This window comes from Gekko japonicus, unplaced genomic scaffold, assembly GCF_001447785.1.
Source record: "Gekko japonicus isolate JY-2015 unplaced genomic scaffold, Gekko_japonicus_V1.1 scaffold138, whole genome shotgun sequence".
Classification (NCBI taxonomy): domain Eukaryota; kingdom Metazoa; phylum Chordata; class Lepidosauria; order Squamata; family Gekkonidae; genus Gekko; species Gekko japonicus.
Genome location: NW_015163096.1, coordinates 1,080,235 through 1,102,118, shown reverse-complemented (window position 1 = coordinate 1,102,118; position 21,884 = coordinate 1,080,235). Strand labels below are relative to the sequence as shown.

General features: G+C 40.7%; 1 protein-coding gene across 1 annotated transcript in view; it reads left to right on the top strand.

Annotated features, from left to right (window-relative positions):
- PTPRM (protein tyrosine phosphatase, receptor type M) overlaps positions 1-20,525 on the top strand; it is a 509,160-nt gene extending 488,635 nt beyond the window's left edge. Inside the window, exons 27-33 of the mRNA XM_015406598.1 lie at positions 32-181; positions 416-589; positions 2,618-2,749; positions 12,017-12,142; positions 15,327-15,490; positions 18,044-18,179; positions 19,696-20,525. Coding sequence (XP_015262084.1) covers positions 32-181; positions 416-589; positions 2,618-2,749; positions 12,017-12,142; positions 15,327-15,490; positions 18,044-18,179; positions 19,696-19,749 — 936 coding nt within the window. The 3' untranslated portion in view covers positions 19,750-20,525. The remainder of the gene's footprint in view (positions 1-31; positions 182-415; positions 590-2,617; positions 2,750-12,016; positions 12,143-15,326; positions 15,491-18,043; positions 18,180-19,695) is intronic.
- Positions 20,526-21,884: the final 1,359 nt, after the last annotated feature.

Sequence of the window (21,884 nt, the reverse complement as noted above, 5' to 3'; positions counted from 1 at the left end):
ATATTAAGCTGATCTTTGTTTTCTCCTTCAGGAACAGTATGTATTTATACATGATGCAATACTGGAAGCCTGTCTGTGTGGAGACACATCTGTTCCAGCTTCTCAGGTTAGGTCTGTGTATTATGAAATGAACAAATTGGATCCTCAGACAAATTCAAGCCAAATCAAAGAAGAATTCAGGGTAAGTCACGGACAACATCACATTTCTAAAGTCAAATGATACAAAAAGTCCCTTTGATGTCAACAGGCTTTAGGTCTTTAATTTGTTTTTTTTTGGGGGGGGTTAAACCTGGCAACCCAGATTTTACCATAACTTTCAGGAGCATAGATCAAGCTTGAAAATGAAATTCTGGGATATGTGGACCTGTACTTCTGAAGCTTCTTCATCTCATATATCACTTACCTTGTTTTGTAGACTCTGAACATGGTGACTCCGACTCTGCGTGTGGAAGACTGCAGTATAGCACTTTTACCGCGGAATCATGAGAAGAACCGATGCATGGATGTCCTTCCTCCAGACAGATGCCTACCTTTCCTTATCACAATAGATGGGGAAAGCAGTAACTACATTAACGCTGCACTGATGGATGTAAGCTCCTCTCTGGGTGTTAACTGTTAAGAAAGAATGCACTGCTCAACAAACTGGAAAGTGCCAGAAAGCACAGTCAGCACAATCTTCCTAATTTGCTTTACCGAAAAATGACACAAAATCTTTAAGCGCTCAAATACATTTAAGATCCCACATATGTTATATCACAGCCCAGGTCTGAAAGCTTTATTGAGAGCACTAATCAATGGGGAGGGGAGCTTATTGACAAGTGAAATTTGCCTAGCCGCCTCTTTACTAGTACTTAAACCTTTAACTAGAAAGCTTACGAAGAGAAAAGGTTATCCACAAAGGCAGCTAAGTGCATAATAAGGTTTGCGGCAATATTTTAGTTTCCTCTACGCCTAATTTTCATAGCAATTAAGAAAGAAAAAAAATAATTGCCTGTCAGCCTGGATAGTACACAAGCCATTACCTCAGTCACTTTGTTCATTTCTGACTGGATGAACATTTCTGTTCTGAGTGAATATTTCTTTTTCTTCGTCTTCTTCTCCAACCACAGCCATGGAGATTTTAATAGCACTTATAGGCTATCAGTAGAAGGATACTTAAACATGTTTTATGCTCTCTAGAGATGGAAAAGAGTATGTCTGACATTTTGGAGCAACACTAATTAATGCTGTCACGCATACATACACACATGCCAAGAAAGCAGTCTTTGAAAACAAATGAACACATTCTTAAATAACTTTCCATAAAAGTAATACTTGGGGGAAAAGAAATATAAGAAATTTGCATTTATATAAGATTCTCTAAGTATTATCTTTATGCTAATAAAGGTGTAGGGAGGGGATGCGCAGCATGTAGGGCGGCAGCATCATAATACTCATTGCACTGTCACTCATTGGTTGGTAACTTCCGCATATGACTCATGTGGGACATGGGCCCCAGTGGTGCTGAATTAAATGTCTTCAGTTATTGTTGTTTTCTGACCTTAATACTGGTTAAGCATAGGACTGTGACCAGTGTTCCCTCTAAGCTGAGTTAGTGTGAGCTAGCTCACGGTTTTTTAGCCTCCGGCTCACACATTTTTGTCTTAGCTCAGGAAGGATGGCTCCAGAGCAAAGTAATTTATGCAGTAGCCAAATCACTCTCTCAGAATCTTAATGCCAGTAGCATACAAAGTAGAATCTTTGCTCACAAGACTCCACAGCTTATAGGGAGCATAGGACTGTGACTGTGTTATACCAGTTTTAAATCTTGGCAGCCATCTTAGCTGGACCATAGGATTTCCCTATGTGTACAGGTAGCCACATAATACATGCTTAAATGGTTTCCAGCAGCATTATAACCAGATCTTGATTAGGATTCCCTCTTCCCTTGCTGAACCCGTTTTACTGGTGGTGCTCTATCAGTGTAAAAGTTCCACAAGGTGGCACAACAGTGACAAAGATTTACTGCACCAGTGTATCTTTGAACTATACCAGTATAGGGGAACATAAGAGTGATCCTATTCTGCACAGCAGGGATGAGTCATGAATAGGATCGCTCCGATAAATATTGAACTCCCAGTCAATAACAGCTGCTTCCATTAAATCTATAGAGATATCAAATTTCCCCAGTCTGTTTTGCTAGTAAAAACTGAATATCTTCTTTCTCTTTCATTTCCATGTTATTCTGAAGCTATTCGGTGCCACTGTTACTCATAGAAGCCCTAAAACCAAAGTATGGCCCTTAAGAATCCATCCAGAATTAGGCTAGAGCCCAAAATGACTGCCAAGTCTTGTTAGACTACACCATGCGATCTCAGCTGTAGGTCTGGTCTCCCAGAGAACCGCTGGCTAGAGTGGTGGCAGCATGGGAGAGAGTGGGAGCTGGAGCAGATGGGATGGAAGCAGAAAAAAGGGTGGAGAAAGCAGGAGCCCAGCAAAGGAGGAAGAAGCAGAGACAGTGCAAGAAAAGGGGAAGAGAGGAATTTGCCCTCTCCAGCAAGTTCTTGCTGTTCCTCTCATTATAGCTCTAATCCTGACAGTTTTGCTCAACACGATCATTATTCCTTTTGTATTACAGAGCTATAAACAGCCTTCAGCTTTCATAGTTACCCAGCATCCTTTACCAAATACTGTCAAAGATTTCTGGAGACTGGTTCTAGACTACCACTGCACATCAATAGTTATGCTAAATGATGTGGATCCTGCACAAGTAAGTCACTGTAACTAGTTGAATTGTAAAACTGTATGTTATAGTGCAATTTGTACATGGAAGTACTGTCACACATACATGCTTCAGAAGAGTCAAATTCCTCATAAAACACTGTGTAGTTTGTAATTAAGCACAGAGATGGGAAGAAGGAAAGATACGTAAGTAGAATTGTCATGAACACCTTAACCATAATATAAGCAGACTAACACAAGATTATTTGAGTAGAACCAATGCACAATAAAAGTGTTAAGAACAGATTATCTGTTTTAAAAAATTAATAATTGTAACTAAATGCAAAGAAACAATTGATATTTCAGATATACACAGTCATAAAATGGAAGTTTGCCCAATGTTTTCATTGTTCAATGCTGTTATGACAGATTTACCAAAGTCACAGTAACCAGCATCTTTTCAACACATTCTGTAATCTGAGAAAGCCCTTGCCATGCAGAATGTGATGCTCAGACTTAACCATACTGGTCTCCATAATTTTTAATAAACAGCAGCTTCTAAAGTCAATAATGCTTTAGGCAGTATGTGATGGAACAGTCCTGCAGCCCCTGTTCTACCCTGCCCTCCTGGGTTTTCTGGAGGGGCTTCTCTCTCTCTCTCTCTCTCTCTCTCGCTCTCTCTCTCTCTCTCCCCCCCCTCCCTCTCTCTTTCTGTTCAACTGCCACCATCACCTGAGTATTTTATTATTCAGCTAAAAAGTCCCTATGTGTTCAACAGGAGTACAAGATCTTGCACCATCAGCCTTGGCCTTATTTTTTATTGCAGTATAACAATAAACCATTGTTATTAAAAATGGGGAATTGCAGATTATCCATTCCTCATGTTCTGCAAGTTGACCACTCCATTCTGTGCTCTGATGGGAATGGTAAATTTGTGAATACAATAGTAGCCAAGCCTCACTACAATCCAACAAAAAGTACTGGGTACGTGGCTCCAGAGTAGCACGTAAAAAACTATTGACATCATTATGGAATTTTATTTCACAGTGCTGACAGCAAACATTAAGTGAGAAATCAATTAGAGGTATTCACATATTGCAAAGTATCAGTCCAAATAATTACACAATGTTGGTGATGTAAAAATCCAACTTGGCAGTAATTTACTGAGAAATGTTGTAAATCTTCATAGTAATCAGCAAAGGGATGTTGATGAGACAGGGTGCTGGCTCTTCTCCTGTTTCGACGTTTTCTTCTTCAAGACCAACCTTTCACATTTCAATTGTGGCACATCAGTAGCTTAACAAAATTAAAACAAAGTTTACTGCCAAACAGTTGTAACTGGCCAAACACATATAATTCCTCCCATGTAATAACAATAATAAAGTGATACCAACCTTTCATATTTCAGTTGTAGCACATCAATAGCTTAATGATGTTCTAAACATTAGTCGTAAAATGCTGACCTGTGGATCTATTATAATTAAGCAATATTACTTCATTATATTAAAAATTCACAAGTAGGGATGGGCACAAACTGGAAAAATGCAGTTCGGTTCAGTCCATGGTTCATGATTGAACTACAAACCGAACCCCAAACCAAACCAGGAGGCTTTTTTACTAACTGAACTGCAGTTCGTGGCCTGGCAAACCCTGTTGAAAGGCACCACAGTCCCTTTCAACAGGGTTTGCAGAAAGCCTGAAAAACAGCTGAGTGGCAGGGAGCAGCTGTTTCAGGCTGTCTTTTGTAGTCTCTAAAAACTTTAAAAGGGGTGCAGAAGACAGCCCAAAAAACAGTGGCCAGCAGAAAGGGGAAGATCCCCCGGGAAGGAACCGGGAAGGCCACGGTGATCAAATTGATCAAATTTGTATCCTGCCCTTCCTCAGAAGAACACAGAATGTCCTACATAGGGATTCTTATATCCAGGCTGTAAGGTACATTAGGCTGGAAAATAATAGCAGACCCAAGATCACTCAGAGGTCTTCACTGCTGAGAATAACCCAGGTCTCTCTGATCCAGGTTCACCCCTAGCTCCTATATCACATGTGAGAGCTCAGGTAACATTCTTCAGGGCTGAAGCACTGTGCTTGAGAGTTGCTATGACTTTCTTGAGGAAATGAACATTGGTCTGGACATTTTTTTAAAGGGGAATTTTTAATTGATTTTTTACAAACTACAAACTACAACTGAAAATATGGGAAGGGGAACTACATCTAAGGAGAAAAAAAAAAGGCCCACTAATAACTAAAAACCCAAGAGTATGAGATCATTACATCAGCTTAACTCAATGATATTTTAAAAAGCTAATAAAACAATGAACATAGTCGGTTATGCTAGGTTAATTAGCTTATAACTATTCATTTAACAGCTTAAAGAAACCCCCCGAGCATCCTAAAATCATTTCAGAGTTTTCAGGCACAAAGCAGAGTCCTTCAGCCACTATTTATTCTTCTCTTTTCTAATCCTCAATTTATATGAATTTTGGGGGGCATCCGCCCCCATTTCAGAGGGTGAGTCATCATCCGAAGACCCCAAGCCTAACTCGCCATCAGATTTGCTTTCTTCTTCTTCTTCCTTCTCGTCTGCAGCTGGTTCCTCGAGCTGTATTCGCAGAAAATCACGTGCCTTAAGAACAGAGTCAATCTTTTCTTTTTTATCGTGAAGTTTGAAAATGACGTCTTCTGGGATTAACCATCTGTAACTGATGCCATTTGTTTGTAAAAATAAAATTAGTTCTTTATAATTCTTTCTCTTCTGTCTTATATCAAATGGAATGTCTTTTAAAATCCTGATGCTGTTGTCCCCAGTTTTCAAGGGAGTTCCCGTAGTTGCTTTCAAAATAGAGTCTCTCACATGTCTCTTTGAGAATCTGTTGAAACAGTAGGACCGAATTAGCTTTCTCCATTTGCAGCTTCAAAAGTTTTGACTCTTCCATTGCTTGCTTCATTTCCAGCTTTTGCACCTTTTTCTTAACTGTTTTAGTATTGGCGTCCATTTCCTTCACCTTCTCCCCCATTTGCTCCATTGCTTTTAAGGATTGAATCAATTGTAACTGCTGTGAAGCCAAGCTTTGGCCAATTATTGACAGTTGTTGCTTGATATTAGTCATCTCATCCAGCAGAGGCCGCAAGGAATCTGCCAGCATTTTTGAAAGCTCAGTGGTCTCTTCCGTTCGAGGACTACCCACTAGTTTCGCTTTCAAAAGTTTTTCTTTCTCCGGTTTCTTCCCCACCATCTTTTTGGATTTGTTTACTTATCGAAAAGTTGCTAAAGTCTCTGATATTCGCCCAAATGCTTATCTGTGCTCTCGTAAGTCTCTGAAAACAGTTTCAAATGCTTATTTTTCAGCTCCCCCCTCTTTATTCGTGTTTTCGTTTATACGTTTCGGAGGGACCCCTCCCCCGCTCACTTCCCATCGCTCTTTAAGGGAGGCAGCATTCTTTTTAAATCTTCATGCTCGCTTCAACCCGACTCACAGTTTGTTGTTGGCCAACCGGCCTCACTCGGCATCGGTTTCTTTTCTGCCCGATCTCCAACGCTTGTACCGGTCAGCAGCACTCATTCCATACAGTCACTCAGTGGCAAGACCTTCGGGGCGGAGGAGCACCTCAATTCTCCAGCATCGCACCATCGAAGAGGTCGCCCCTCAAAAGCCCCCTGGCTAGGAGCCTTTTACCAAGGCTCCGGGGGGGTTTCGACCCGTCGCACCCCCTCCTACACGCTGGTGTGCAGTTTGCATCCCCGGGGCGTCCAGGAGATGCATCTGCCTGCATGTCGCCATATACCAGAAGTCTGTTTCAGACATTTTTGTAGGTGGAAAAGAGTTGGTATTTGTGCATCTCCATGTTCCTGGAATGTGTACCACATTGTGGCACAGAGCCTACAGATGTGGGGCAGGAGAGAGGCCAGATGGTAGCCTGTCATGATGGCTCCTGCCATCTGCACAAGAGCTGAAATAATATGGGCCTAGCCCTCTGTCAGGCATAAATTACCTCTCTGCTGCTCTTTCTGCCACCTGAAGTGGCTGCAATAGGAGGTGCAGGCATGTCCTAAGAGTCAGCTCTCTAGAAGCCCAAGAATCTGAATGCAAGCACTTTTCAGCTGACTGGAGGGTACACAGCACAAGTGCTTGATGTGCCCATCATGACAGCAGAATGGAGTGATGCAAGACAAATGCCAATAATTCTCCATGGAAATTCATTATTATTGACCCTGTTCCTATAATAATTCAGACTCACCGCGTGTTCAGTTTAATTAAATGCTTTTGCTAGCTAGTTGCATGTTGGATGCTTACTCTTTTTTGTATTTTTGGCATATTCATCATAAATCATTGTAATAGTACAAGAAAACCACAGAAGAATAATGGTGTCTTTTTCTTAACATAAGAAGTAGATGTTGTTGTTAAAAATCAGAATAAATGCCCCTTCTTACAAGTCAATAAATACCAATTGCGAACTGTACCTTCCATATTTTTGATTCCCAGCCACACTCACCTGTCTCTGGGGAAATACATGAAAGGCAAAAACCCTTGTTTGTATGATGGTAGGTTATTTTCAGAGAGAAAAAGGAAAGACTCTAGGGACGCAGACTTTTAACTGCCACTAAAAAGCACATCTGAACTTCTCAGCCACATTTTGAATATACAAGAGCACTGAGCCGTTTCAAGTTTCCATTGGCCTTCACTACCTTGTAAAGCTACTGGAGGATGATCTATGTCAGGTAGTACATCTGTTCTGGTACTTTCACCAGCGCCCATTACAAGATTTTAATTAGAAGTATAGGTCAGAATTTAAACAGTGAAATGTGTGTGTGGGCTGGGGGAAGCAGACTTCACTGAAGATCATACCTTTTATTTATATTCTTCACATTAAATTATCATTTGTCCATATGGTGCATTATTTATTGTGGGTTAGAAAAACTGTGGAGAATCACTTCTCCCAACCTATGAGTGTGCATGCATTGGACTGACAGCATAGAGTTTAACGCCATAGAGTGGTATGGTGTTTTTGAAATCTGCTAGCCATATTGTGAAAAACCTGTGGCCATCACTGAGATTTTCAGATTGATTTTAAGTGAAAGCAGTGTCACAAACATTATATTCATTTTCTACAATTGCCATAGACCTTGGCTGCAGTTCAGACATCATGAACAAGCAGAAACTTGCCTTTGCTGTGTTTATGTGCTTTCCCCCTTTCCCCTTGCACATGGAGAATGTGCTGCATAAAAGGGTGCGTTTACTCCCCCCTCTTGCTGTTGTCTTCTATTTCCTCTGAAATTGGGTCACTGGACCCACAGGATCATCATGGGGGGGACTAAGTTGGAGACTGCAGTGAGAAGGGGGTAAAAATCATCTTCCCACTTTTCATGAGTAGAAGTGCAAGAGTAGCATGAGCAGAAAAGGCACTTAGGATGCAGGTCAAAATTTATTATGGGGGGGGAGGGGAGGTGCAACTATTTCGGCAGGAGAATTAGCAAATTCTAAGCAGTGAAATAATACTAAGTATGCAGTCTACAGTAACTAATACTAAGTACCCACTAAAGGAAAAGTTACTTCAAATGCCAGTGATCTAAACAAGTTACTCAATTTGAAGGAGGGGCAGCAAGAGGCCAGAAAGAGGAGAACAAGGCAAGAGAGAGATTATAGCTACTGATACTGATGTTTCATGGGAGCCAAGCTGCAAGTAAACCAGAATAGCAGAGCCATGTGTTGTCTTGCCTAACGGGGTCAGGATAGGATCCTGACTAGACATGGGGAGAAGGAGTGGTCCAGAGCAATAGAACCAGGGGTCATTTGGGGCCGGAACGAGCCGGAGCAGCACTCTGGCAGCGCAGGAGTGGGCACAAATGGCGGTGGTGGCAAGCCCCGCCCCCAGCTCCCAGTGGGCTTGCAGAGGAAGCAAAAAGAGAAGGGGTTTAAAGTTTAAACCCCTTCTCTCTAGAGTCATGCTGCAGTGGCAGCACAATCTTTCCATTGTATTATATGGCCCCATCCTAAGTTTAAACCCCTTCTCGCTTCGTTCCCCACCACCACCCTGCCTTTGCAGGCCGGCTGGGGAAGGGAAGGGGAGGCTTTTGAAGATGCCTCCCCCCTTTTTTGCTTCCCCTTCTGACACTCATCTGGTGATGTCGGGGCGTGGCATATGCTAATGAGTTATGCTAATAGGTATGCTGATGAGCTCCTGCACCTCTTTTTCTACAAAATGACCCCTGAATAGAACACCTCCAAATAAAGGAATAGAGGGAAGGATCCCAGTGAGGAATTGGGGTGTTTGGGGGCAGGCTATTTGTTGTGGGGCATGGATATAGTGTTTAGAATAGCACCAAGTTCTGCTAATAGATAAATGCATACTGCTTAATTACTGGGGGTGCTTGATTAATGGTATGAGACCTAATGGCTAGAGACTTGCTTACATGCTTAAGTGAACAAACGTAGCGGGAAAGCTCATCCCAGGTCCAAGATTAAGCTGCTGGGGTGACAGCTATATGAAGAAAATGAAGGCATCGTCACTGCAGTAGTCTCTACAGTGCAAAGTTGGTGAAGAGCTCAGCAAATGGAAGTTCCACCCCATACATCATAATGGTCTGGCTTGGGGGGCGGAGCGTCGATCTGAATGAGGTCGGTCGCATAGGGACCGAGCTCCTCGCCAAATCCCCCAGTTCGCTCTATAACAAACACAGATCACAATAAAAGCAGCCCAGGTTATGGGCAAAAATGGCGGGAATAAGCAGAGATCGTCCATGACGTCCTCGAAAATTTTAAAAAACTTTTTAAGCAGAGGAAACTCAGAAAGTATTGTGCCACGCAGATTGCCCACACACTTCGGACTTGCTTACTACTGCAGATTTTCATGCAAGTATGACCTCTTTTAAAATGGATATATTGGGCATGTTTCAAGATCTTATTAAGCCTGTAACAGATCAACTTGAAGCTTTGCAAGTCGCCTTACAAGAAGTTGCCTCCTCGACAGAGACAGCACTTGAGATCAGGCAAGCTAATCAAGAGGGTATAAGAAATTTGGAAGCTCATGAAAAATGGGCAAAGGATAAAATTATATCGCTTGAAAATAAAGTCAGAGAACGGAACCTTAAATTTAGAGGTTTTGAAGAAAAATCGGAAGGAAATACAGACTTGGGGATTTTTCTTGCAACATGGCTTTCTTCAGCATTTAAGTTAGAGGAGGGTGTAGCCCCACTAATTGTAGAGCCGTATAGACTTGGTTCTCTGTTTACTCAACGCACAAGAGCAACAAGGGACATAATAGTAGAGTTTGCAGATAGCCGTACAAGGAAGAAGATTTTAGAAGTTTCACGCACTTCAGGTGGACTTTCAAGACAAAGTGATTCAAGTCTTTCCAGACCTTTCCTCAGAAGCTTTACAAATTCGAAGGAAGCTTAAGCCTATTGTGACGCAGCTTGTAGAAGCCGGCATTAGATACAAATGGCTCCCCACAGGATCGATGCAAATAAGGCACCAAAACAAGTCCTGGACTATAGATGACTTAGAAGGACGGGGGGGTCGTACCAATACTTCTGGTAGCATAGATTTGTGTGAGTTGAATGTATGTCACACCATCCTGTAAAAATTCTGGTCAACTCACGCAAATCTATGCTACCAGAAGTATTGGTACGACCCCCCGTCCTTCTAAGTCATCTATAGTCCAGGACTTGTTTTGGTGCCTTATTTGCATCGAAAGCCCTCGGCCTCTCTGCCCTGTTGTTGGCCCTCCAGAGGAACTGGCTGGCCCCTGTGTGAGACGGGATGCTGGACTGGATGGACCCTCACTGGACTGATCCAGCAGGGCTTTTCCGATGTTCTTAATGAGTAAAACATTGTCTTTCATTTCATTCATTCCGGGAGGGGGGGGTCCACCCCAGTGGTCCCCAAAATTCCCTACTTTTCCTGTTGGAAACCCTGAAAAACTCATCAGATTTTTTTCAAGCTGTACATCTCGAGTGCGAAAAACTTTGCCTAAGGAAGCATTTCGCTCATATTTTGGTTGAGTTTTCTTTCCCCCCCCCCCCCCACTTTTTGTTCATGTCAGTTGCAGATTAGCCAAAGCAGTGCAATAGAATTAAACATTTAATTGTTTTATTGTAAGAAATTATGTTTATATAATACAGTTTGGTGTAGTGGTTAAGAACGGCAGATTCTAATCTGGGAGAACCAAGTTTGATTCTCCACTCCTGCACTTGCAGCTGCTGGTGTGACCTTGGGTCAGTCATAAGTTCTTTCAGAGCTGTTTTCTTCATTTTGGTATATTTTTTGCAACCCCACCCTGGACAATTCCTGTAGAAGTACATTCCTTTGAGGTTCTTTGTATTAATGTCTCTGTTAGAGAATCTACTGTTCACATACAGACTGATTACTTGGGATATCAGGAGGTGAAGAATTAAGAAGTCCTTTAGGGTTATTCGGCCTACAGAATATTATTTGATAAACTTCCTTGGTAGTCCCTTCTGGCATTGTTTTGCATATTTAAACTCAGGAATGAGTTTTCAAAGAATGGCAGGGGTGACCATCACAAACATAAAAATCACCAAAAGTTCCAGACAATGGTGGTGTTATTGAAGTGAGAACAACATTTGCCTCTGGGAATGTAAGCACAGATAGGTTCATGACAGTAGCAATAATCGCATTATGAACTGTTCATTGTGCCCTGGGGAGACTTCCTGGCCCTTAATGGTCAGGCTCACATCATTCCATCTTGCATCCTGCCTCAGCCTATTCTTAAACTGATGCTGACTGCTCAAAAGCTGTCATCTGAAATGCCAAAGGTCTTCAGAATTGACAAGTGGCCAGTACAGGGATGGATAAAAGTTAGCTAAAGCAGACTCCTGTATCAAAGGTTTCTATCGTGCTTATACCCCTGTGCATGCATGTGCACGCACACACACAAACGTTTTTGCTCAAATCTCACTGATTTCAAAGGAACATTAATGCACAACTGTGAGCAGAATTGTACCTTGGGAGACTGAGAATTGTTACTGCATTCCAATTTTTAAAATTTTGGTGAATGAGCATAAATTAACATTTAAGTACTTACTTTTGAGACTGATCCAAACTTTCATAGAGCTTCAATGTCCCTATGAAGTTCTGTACAAAAATTGGGTGCTTCATACTCTTTGGTGCCAGGAAATGTTCTGTGTGAGCATTTCCACTATGTATGTGGAGCATTCCCCAGCACTGAAAAAGACTGAGTCCCCCTTCTTGAATAACGCTTTGTGTGTGTGTGTGTTGGAACACCTGTAAGTGTGACTGAAATTAATGCTGGAAATTGTTTTATCAATGCTTTTACATTTATTCCATTTATTCTACAGTTGTGTCCACAATACTGGCCTGAAAATGGGGTTCACCGCCATGGTCCTATTCAGGTGGAGTTTGTTTCTGCTGATTTAGAAGAAGACATTATTAGCCGGATATTCCGAATTTATAACGCATCAAGAGTAAGGAACTGATCAATTATTTGCTTATTTCATTGATGAGAAGGAAACAGAAACAAAAGAAAATAGATCTGTATATTAAAAGGGCAAAATTGGTTAACTGAAATTTTTACACATAGAAAAGAAAAAATAGTGTTCATAAATCATTACAATTTAGTGTTACATAATGTAATTACAATTACTTTAGCACTGAAGAAAGGAAAAGAAATGGCTTATCGAAGTGACAACTCATGTGAGATATGTTGTGTATTGTATAGTAAGTTGTGTAATTCTGTGTTGTTACTAGAATCATTTATCTGGGATGGGGGGGATTCATTTTCAGTAGAATAGCTGGTGGTGAGCCACTGAGTTAGACCACTGAGCACAAAGCCAGTCTATCTGCTAGGTAAACTGTACGCTCAATGGCATCAGATCAGGGTACACAGCTTGGGAGGAGGGGATTTGACCCTTCTGTCCCTGCTTGGTGTTGCTACTCAAAATCAGGCCCGCTGTACTCTTATTAACCTTCTAAGGGGCAACATTTAAGAACTGTTCTTCCTCATTTAAAATACTAGTAAAAGGGCAGAGACCCCAGTTCTGTCTAGTGAAATCAAGCTGAGATGAAAGGGTGTGGCCCTGATTCAAATTGCAGCTGCACGCAAGAACAATTTGTCTTTGACAGGTATTAGTGATCTCTTTGAATCTGTTTTGGACCTTTCCTAGCCCTTTTAATTGGAGAATGCTAAGGGCTTGGACCTCAGATCTCATGTTTTCTTGCAAAGCAGGCACTCTGCCAATGCCCCACAATAAGAGGAACTTTCCAGGTGAGAAATAAGTTCCTAATACAGATCTGTTTTCAAGTCTCCTGCTTCACATCTGAGGATTTGTAGCCAAGAAAACAATCAAGTCCTTCAGCTTTGTGTTCCTTTGCATCTTTCTGGATGTGAAACTGAAACTTGTTCTGTAAACATTTTACATTTATAAAATTAGTGCTGTAAAGGTATTCCCATATGCAAGCATCAAAATATATGTTCAGTGTATTATTCATATTTTCCCTAAAAACCCTCACCATATACTATTTTTAAAATAGATTTGCAAAAGTCTACCACATTCAGCATTATTTTAATAGTATGTTTCCATATAGTACACTTAGGCCACATTCAGATTTCACTTTAATCAAGCATCGAAAAGTAATGTGCACAAACCAAAGTTGTTCCTCTCACATTGAGAATCCTGGTTTGAAATGTAGTTGCTCACAATGTAATCAAAGTTTGGTTCCCCAACACTGATTCTAATCCTGGATTTGTCAGGTCTTGAACAAAACTCACTTCCAACAACTCTCTTGGCAGTGATTTGTTTATTGAGAGATAAAGAGGTTTCAAGCGTGGACGATCTGTGTCAGAACTGACTCCCTTGGCACCAGTTCTCGTATTGTACATAATTCAAACAGCCCCCCCACCTTATGACCAGTCCAATCACGCCAATACATCCAGCCCCCCAAAATCTACTGTGCACCATTAGCCCTTCTCCAACACCTTTCAAGTATAGGGTTACATTATATAGCAGTGTTTGGTGCTCAAGGACAAGCACGCATTCTTCCCATGGAAGGGAGGCCCCGCAGAGACGCCATTACAAGCGAGCGCTACTCCTAGCAAAGCAATTCCACACACTCACATGCTCCCCCCTCCCAGCCAGAATGAAACAGGACGATAAGCATAAAGAGTCAAAGTCAGACTGACAGTTAAGAAACCTATGGCAAATGAGGCCCGAGTTTGACAGGATTAAACTTTGGTTTAGGATAGCAGTTAATGGAGTTAAGAAACCTATGGCAAATGAGGCCCGAGTTTGACAGGATTAAACTTTGGTTTAGGATAGCAGTTAATGGGAGGAAACTAATTCCATTTACTCATGCTGAGCCAGTCTATGCTCTCCTTTATTCATGTATCGTTCATTCATTCCTGTTAAACTGGAGTTTGACAGCCATTTGGGGTTAGAAAACAGGAAGGGGAATAAGCAAGGCATGCATATGATCAGGGCAGGCAGGTTTGTGCATATTTATTGTCTAGTTGCCAATAAATTCACAGCAAGTACTTCTTTCAAGAAAACAAAATTTCCAACCCTTACAGTTTTATATGATGGTTTTCCCTTTTTGTGCAGGAATTAAGGGTTCATGAAAGAATTTGAGGTTTTAATATGGCTGCCAGGTCCCCACTGGCCACAGCGGGGGATGAAGGAGTAGAGTTACCAAAATCAGGTTGGCGATCTCCTTGAGATTTGGGGATAGAGCCTGGGAGGACAGGGACCTCAGTGGAATACAATATCACAGAGTCCATTCTCCAACCATTTTCTCCAGAGGAACAAATCTCTGTAATTTGGAAATGAGCTGTAATTCCAGGGGATCTTCAAGTCCCACTTGGAGGCTGGCATCCCTAGATTTTAAACAACAATTGTGAAGCTTTTGGATATTTTTGAAATCTGAAGTACCATTTTAATCCTTGTAAATCAGTATTTTTACATATTTAGAGTTACTGGGAATCAGAGAAGGGTTTTTCCCCCTTCCTTCTCTGTATTATATGTAAGGAAAAAATTATTCCAGTTTTCTTAGATAAAATAAAATATATCTTTTCAAAGAAAAGAAGATTTGCTCTGTATGAAGAAATCTTTATTTAGTATGTTAATGGTAATTTTTTCCCCCTTCCTTCTCTGTATTATATGTAAGGAAAAAATTCTTCCAGTTTTCTTAGATAAAATAAAATAAAATATATCTTTTCAAAGAAAAGAAGATTTGCTCTGTATGAAGAAATCTTTATTTAGTATGTTAATGGTAAGTCATCAGGCTGTGAAAGTTCTCTCTGAAAAATTGAAAATGACAAGCTATAAGAAAGAGCAGTGATAATTTAAACTCTGTGGCAGATTCCAAGTTGTTAGCCAGTGATTGCTATAATATTAATCATCATATACTGGCCTTTTGCAGCTGTACTGTTGTTCCACTCCACTGTTAGTATTTCACCCTATTTAGGACATCATCTTAATAACTCTGAGATTCAAGTACTAACTCCTTAAATGCAAATAATTTTAGTAACTTGTAAGCAGTAATCTGCTTTAATTAAAATATCAGTTCTGATGAGAATGTGTAATACATATCTTTTCTGGATTAGTATAAATAATGCTGTTTTTTATTCTCCTCCTGCTGGTTGGATCCCCACAGCCCCAGGATGGGTACCGAATGGTGCAGCAATTTCAGTTCCTAGGATGGCCCATGTATAGAGACACACCTGTGTCCAAACGTTCTTTTTTGAAGCTCATACGTCAAGTGGACAAGTGGCAGGAAGACTACAATGGAGGAGAAGGCCGTACAGTTGTCCATTGTTTGTAAGTGACTGAAATCTGAAGGTGATGGCCACTATCTTAGATGGTTGTTAGACAAATTCATGAAGGATATGCCATATGGCAGTATACCACCAAATACCAGGTGTTGGGGACAATAAGCAGGGCAGGGCTGTTGCCTTCATGCTGGCTTTAGAGCTGCCTGGTCATTGTTGCTTATTGTGACAGAGAAAACAGATGGATACTGATATATGGATATTTGTGACAACTGAAGGAGATGTACATTGAAATGTGGTGTTGAAGGAGAGGTTTATGGAAACTGTGGACCCACCAGAAAGCCAAATAAGTGTGTTCCAGATCAAATCAACCCTGAATTCTCCCTAGAATCTAAAACAACTAAACTGAAGCTAGTTTGGTCACATTATGAGAAGATAAAAGTCAGTGGAAAAGACAGTAATGCTAGGAAAAGTTGAAGGCATTAGGAAAAGAGGAAGACCCAACATGAGATGGATTGACTCAAATCAAGGAAGCCACAGCCCTAATAACAATAGGACGTTTTGGGAGACAAAAATTCAAAACCCTTTCTTCTCTGAGCTCTGCAGTTCCTAGCCAGTTCTTCCCCCCTTGCAGTGCAGATGCTGTTAAAAATGTATTTTTAAAAGATGAGAGATCTAATCGATCTCCCATGTCTCATCTAGGGTCACAGTGAAAGTAGCCTACAGCTGAGCCAGTATCTCAGATGAGCTGGGCCCACCTACTCTCCTTCACCTACTCTACTAATATGCCATTCAGATTTATCTCTGCCACCTCTGTCCTTGAGGACTGAAAGTCTGGTGGAGGATATCCATCTGAAGCAAAATGCTATACTTCAGAGAAGTGTGCTTAACAAATTTTTTTAACTGCTTCTTCCCAAAAGTTTTCTAAAATGGCTTTACTTTCCAGAAGCTCACGGACAAGTAGTTTTTACCATTTATCGAATGGAAGTCTTAATCCTTAATCTTGTGAGGTTTAGCTCATTAATGCTTTGGGATCCACAACTGGGAGGTCCTTTTTAATGCAAATTGATATTATCACTATCTTTTCCTTATAATATCAATAGCCATGCTACATCAGACACATACTTGCATGTCACTTCTAGGTGGCATAGAAAGGAAAAAATTCTAACACAATCCTTTTAAATGACTTTATTTTAATTAAAATGCTCACAGAATGGCACAATATCAGCCCGTGTTTTGGCAGCGGGGAATGTTCTTTTCATGCTGCCTAGATGTGACAGATGTGCCATATTGTAGATTCCTTTGAAAATCAGCCGTTTGTGAGCTCTGGATTTAAAAAGCTGCAAGCTAACTAGTCTGCACTCAAGTAATTATTAAGGTTTATTATTTTCCATGAAGTGCAGCCTAAAGATGCTGATTAGAATAGCTGTGGAAATAATAGTTTCCAAAAGCAAAGAGATTCTCTTGAAGATTAAAAATAACCAGAGATAAAGCTCTACTAAATGCTATATTTAATCATGCATCTGAACATTTATTCCTCACATTTTTTTGCAGCAAGTCACTTTGTATTCTCTTATGCTTCACACTGGTGTAGTATCCATAATCCCACCTCCAGCACAAATTCTTCTTGGTTTCAAATAGTAGTTCATGCCAACCTAAGCCTTAATTATGGCTAAGGTTGGTCAAGGGAGAGCAGAGGAACTTTCCAGCCCAAAAACCGAGGGCTGGTGGGAGGGAGTGCTCTGCTTGGCTTTCTTGAAGAATCTAGAACAAGTCATTCTACAGTCTGATAATATAACTGGATTAGTTACTTTGAACCCAACCTGATAAAACAATGATAAATGGTTTAAATCAACAAGAAACATTCCAAATTCTAGTTCCTAAAAAGACTGCAGTTTGATTTGGAAGATCAGGGGTCATTTGGGGGGGGACGCGGGGGTACACCATCCCCCCGGGTGAGGTGCGGGAGGGCGGGGCCTGGAGCTCCCTGCTGTTGCCCGCTGGAGGTCGCCGCCGGCTGTGGGGAGGACACACTTCCGGTGATGTCAGGGGGTGTGGCATATGCTAATGAGTTATGCTAATGAGTCCCTCTAGCTCTTTTTCTACGAAATGACCCCTGTGGAAGATAATATACATGTGCTGTATTTCTTGTACCCTAATGGGGAGGGGGGAATCCACCTGAATTATTATTTTTTTACTAATTTTATTGGTGGTATATATTGGTATGTAGCTGGACCTTTTTGCTAGTTTTCAGGAAGAATACATGTATTTTTCTTAAGGAATTTCCACCAACAGCGTGACTTGCCTAGGAAGTAAGATGATATTGGTATTGTGGGCAAAGACCCTTTGTCCTAGCAGCCTTCTGTGAAGTTAAGACACTGTTTGTTTAAAGAAAACCTGACAATGTTGAGTGTGCCTTGCTTACAGCATGTGAACCCAAACACGTATGTCCTTGTCAGGCTTCAGGAGGCAGATACAAATGGGCATTGGTGTGTCAACATTTGAATCATCTTATTTGAGCAGAAAGATCCACACACATACAATAAGAGCACATAACATAAATCTAAAAAGTAATCAAGCTATTTTGTTGCTTTTCTTGCAGAAATGGAGGTGGCCGCAGTGGGACCTTTTGCGCAATCAGTATTGTTTGTGAAATGCTTCGACACCAGAGGGCTGTTGATGTATTCCATGCTGTGAAGACCCTGAGGAATAATAAGCCTAACATGGTGGACCTTCTTGTATGAGCTGTTTAAACTGCACCACTAAGTAGAAAAATTATTTCTATCATCATAAGGCATTTTCAAGATATATGGTGATAGCTTTTCATAAAAGCAAGCCTGTTTTTTTCAAAGGGGGATAATGAAATCTCTTCACTTGTAAAAGTATTTTTACACTACTTTCTTCCTGAAGAGATTTTGCCTGTCTGTGCTAGAATTTTTGTGAGAAGTTTAAAACTTCCAACAGAACATCCTTATTAATTTTCCCTTCTGGCAGCGCAATCCACGTGGATTCTGCCTTTGTGTGGCAGAAATAATAGTTGTGTGAAATGAAATGCCAGATTTTCAAATTATATATTTTATAAATAGCTTAATCTCCTAATATTTATCAAGACTGTGAATTTCGATTTGACATTCAGAGTACTGCATTTAATTATGGCTGTTCTATCTCACAGAAAGATTAAAAGAGTTCAGAAACAAAGGGCCAAGAGCAATTATTTCCTTACAGAATGTTTTATGGATCTTCTTAAAATGTAGAATTGCTGAAACACTAGCAGCTGTTATATAAAAATGATATAATGTAACTCAAAGCACCCAAATACTGTGTCTATTTGCTCCCTCTGTAATGGTGTGGGGGTTGTATGGTAACCATCCTGTTAAGTAGCCATAAAGAAGAAGGAATTACAGAACGAATCGTAGGTTACATTAAGGCATCACATCAGCCCTGCCTAAACATATACAAACCCAGCCTGGTGCTCTTACCTTGTTCTTTCTTGGGTGGGATGCAATAAAAGAATCCTGGTTTAAATCGAAGTCTGGCTTCCCGTGATGCATGATTGCAGACTTAATCACAGCTAGCTCTGCCTCTCCCCTCCCTTGTTTTCAAGCCAGGATTCTTAACCAGGACTTAATCCCAGTTTAGAAACCTGGTTTGTAGTCTTGAAACTATCTCCAGTCAAACCCCGTGCCTGCATTCATGCATCATGATAACGGGAGCTGCTTTTAAACCAGGATTACTTCGTTATGCTTGTCATGGCAGGGGGACAGAGTAGGGCACACGCAAGAGCATGGCAACAAGGAAGGCTTTTGCACATTCAGGCTTAATGTCCGTTTGATGTGACACCTGAATGAAGCTGTTGTTTGGCAAGCTGCTAAAAGGCTATATAGATAGCTAAATAAAGCACCTGGGTAGTGTGATTTATTTAATTACGGTTATTTGTCAGATTTTTGTCCAAGCCTTCCTCCCAAGCATTCAGAGCATCATACTTGGCTGTCTTTACCACCCCACCCCCATTCTCTGTAATCTAAATCACCAGGTGTTCTGCTTATCGATTTGCTTGTATGAATAATCTCATTGCCAATGCAGACTGGATTTCAAAACTGATTCACATTGACCATGTTTGAATACAAGCAAATAAACTGAACGGGAGAAAAATGGTTTCATTAAATAATTTTAATTAATAGAACAGAAAACGATGCCCTTCATTAAGTCCTTGTGATGACTGACCTTGTTGTTTTTTTGCCTTTGATTTTTCAGGATCAATATAAATTCTGCTATGAAGTGGCTTTGGAGTACTTGAATTCTGGATGATGGTGCAAATAACGTTGGGGGGGAAGCAAAAAAACGTTCACCACCACGATCAAAAGTGAATCACTTCATGATATTTGTGTGTATGAGATGAGGACTTCTCAGTGTTATGCTTCTATTGCTTTGTATTGGCTCTTTTTAAGAGCCCCGAAGAGTCTTTCCAAAACTGCTTGCACTGTCCCTTTTCCACAATGTGGCTGTTGCTTGAGACACCTACAGTCCCACAGTAACACAAATGCACTCCAGAGGTTGGAAACAGCTGCCCTATATATCCATCAACTCAATAGACCAGCCTAGTCATTCAGTAAATTAAAGAGCACAATTCTATTCTAATGAATAAATTTGTACTTTTCTGTTGTACTTTTTTTGTTGCCGGTGATCCTCTGTTGTTATTGTCAGAACCTAGTGTATATTTTTGTTCTGTGGAGAATGCCATCTAGCATTTTGGTAATGTATTTTTAGTTACGTTTGTATCCTATCTGCTCCTAATAAAACAAAGCATCTGTAGCTTAAACTGAACTAATAGCTACACTCTCCAGACCACATTTGTTTTATGGAGTTGTAATTTCTGTCCGACTTGTATTGTTTCAGAAGGGAGAGACTTGATAGAAGTCAATTAAGAAAATGAGAAAAAAAAATACAGGATGATCAGATTAATATATCCAAAGCCTTTTCCCATTTGTTTATATTGTAAATATTTTTTTGATTTCATCAAATTATTTATTCATTAAAAAGAAATCTTTTGTGAAGCACAGTGAGTGACAATCATTTTTATTAAGCCCTGGAAATGCTTTACTGTATGATATTGTAAACATTTGTTTACCCTGTCTGGATTCTCAGCTCAATAAATAATTACGAATATAATAAAATCTCATTTAATTTATAGCAATAGATGGCATACAAATGTCTTTAGCTAAACTTTGTAAAAGGTTCTCAAATGATGTGAGCTGGAAATTCCTGCCCCTGAGGGACCACAACCATTAGGTTATGTGTTTTGTTCCTAGATTCTCCACTCAAACCCTGCCATCCCCAGACAGTATGTGAAGACTTTTATCTCCAGATAAAAGGACCAGGTAGTCAGTGATGTGAAAGACCTCTGCCTAAGACCCTGGAGAGCTGCAGCTCCTCTGAGTAGACAACACTGACTTCAATGGACCAAGGGTGATTCAATATAAGGCATCTTCATGTGTTCATGATTACATCTCCAAATATAGTTTCTGGGGCTGCTTGTGCATGGCCTTGTCAGAAAATATACAATAGTAACACACACACATGCCTTTGTGTACTTTTCTGCCAAACTGCTGATTGGCGCAGTTCCCAGTTGTGCAACAATCAACGTATGTGCTACCCTAATGCCTGCACTTCCACTCAGTTAGATCAGGGTCTTTTTATTTATTAAACTGTATAGCAATGGTATTCCCAGTAGTCATGTATGGCTGTGAGAGTTAGACTATAAGGAAGGCCGAGCGCCGAAGAATAGATTCTTTTGAACTATGGTGCTGGAGAAGACTCTTGAGAGTCCCTTGGACTGCAAGAAGATCAAATCAGTCAATCCTAAAAGAAATCAACCCTGACTGTTCCCTGGAAGGCCAGATAATGAAACTGAAGCTCAAAAACTTCAGAAGACGGTGGAAGACCGGAAGGCCTGGCGTGATCTGGTCCATGGGGTCGTGAAGAGTTGGACTCAACTGTGCGACTGAACAACAACAAAATAGCTAGACATGTGCACCAGAAAAAAGCAGTATTTTAGGGATCTGGATTTCATGGAGGGTATAAGTATTTGTATCCTGGATTACTTGAGTCTCCAATACCAGTCCAGTATTTGGATTCAGGGTTTCTTCAGGATTCTGAAATTAGTCAGGTCCATTAGTGTCTATAGGGAATCTATGGGCTGAAGGGGCAGTTTTTCTACCAGATAAAACCAAAATGTCAGTGTAACTGATGCTGCCTGTCCACTAACACACACACACTCAAATTTCCAGTGAATCGGACCAAGAGTCCAACTGAATGTCCTGGAAAGTTAAAATGTTTCCCCCAGTGGTATTTTTAATGGTATGGTTTCTAATGTCAGACTTATGTCAATTTGTTCTTTGTCATAGGGACTAGCCTGTTTGTCCAATGTAGAGGGTAAAAAGGCA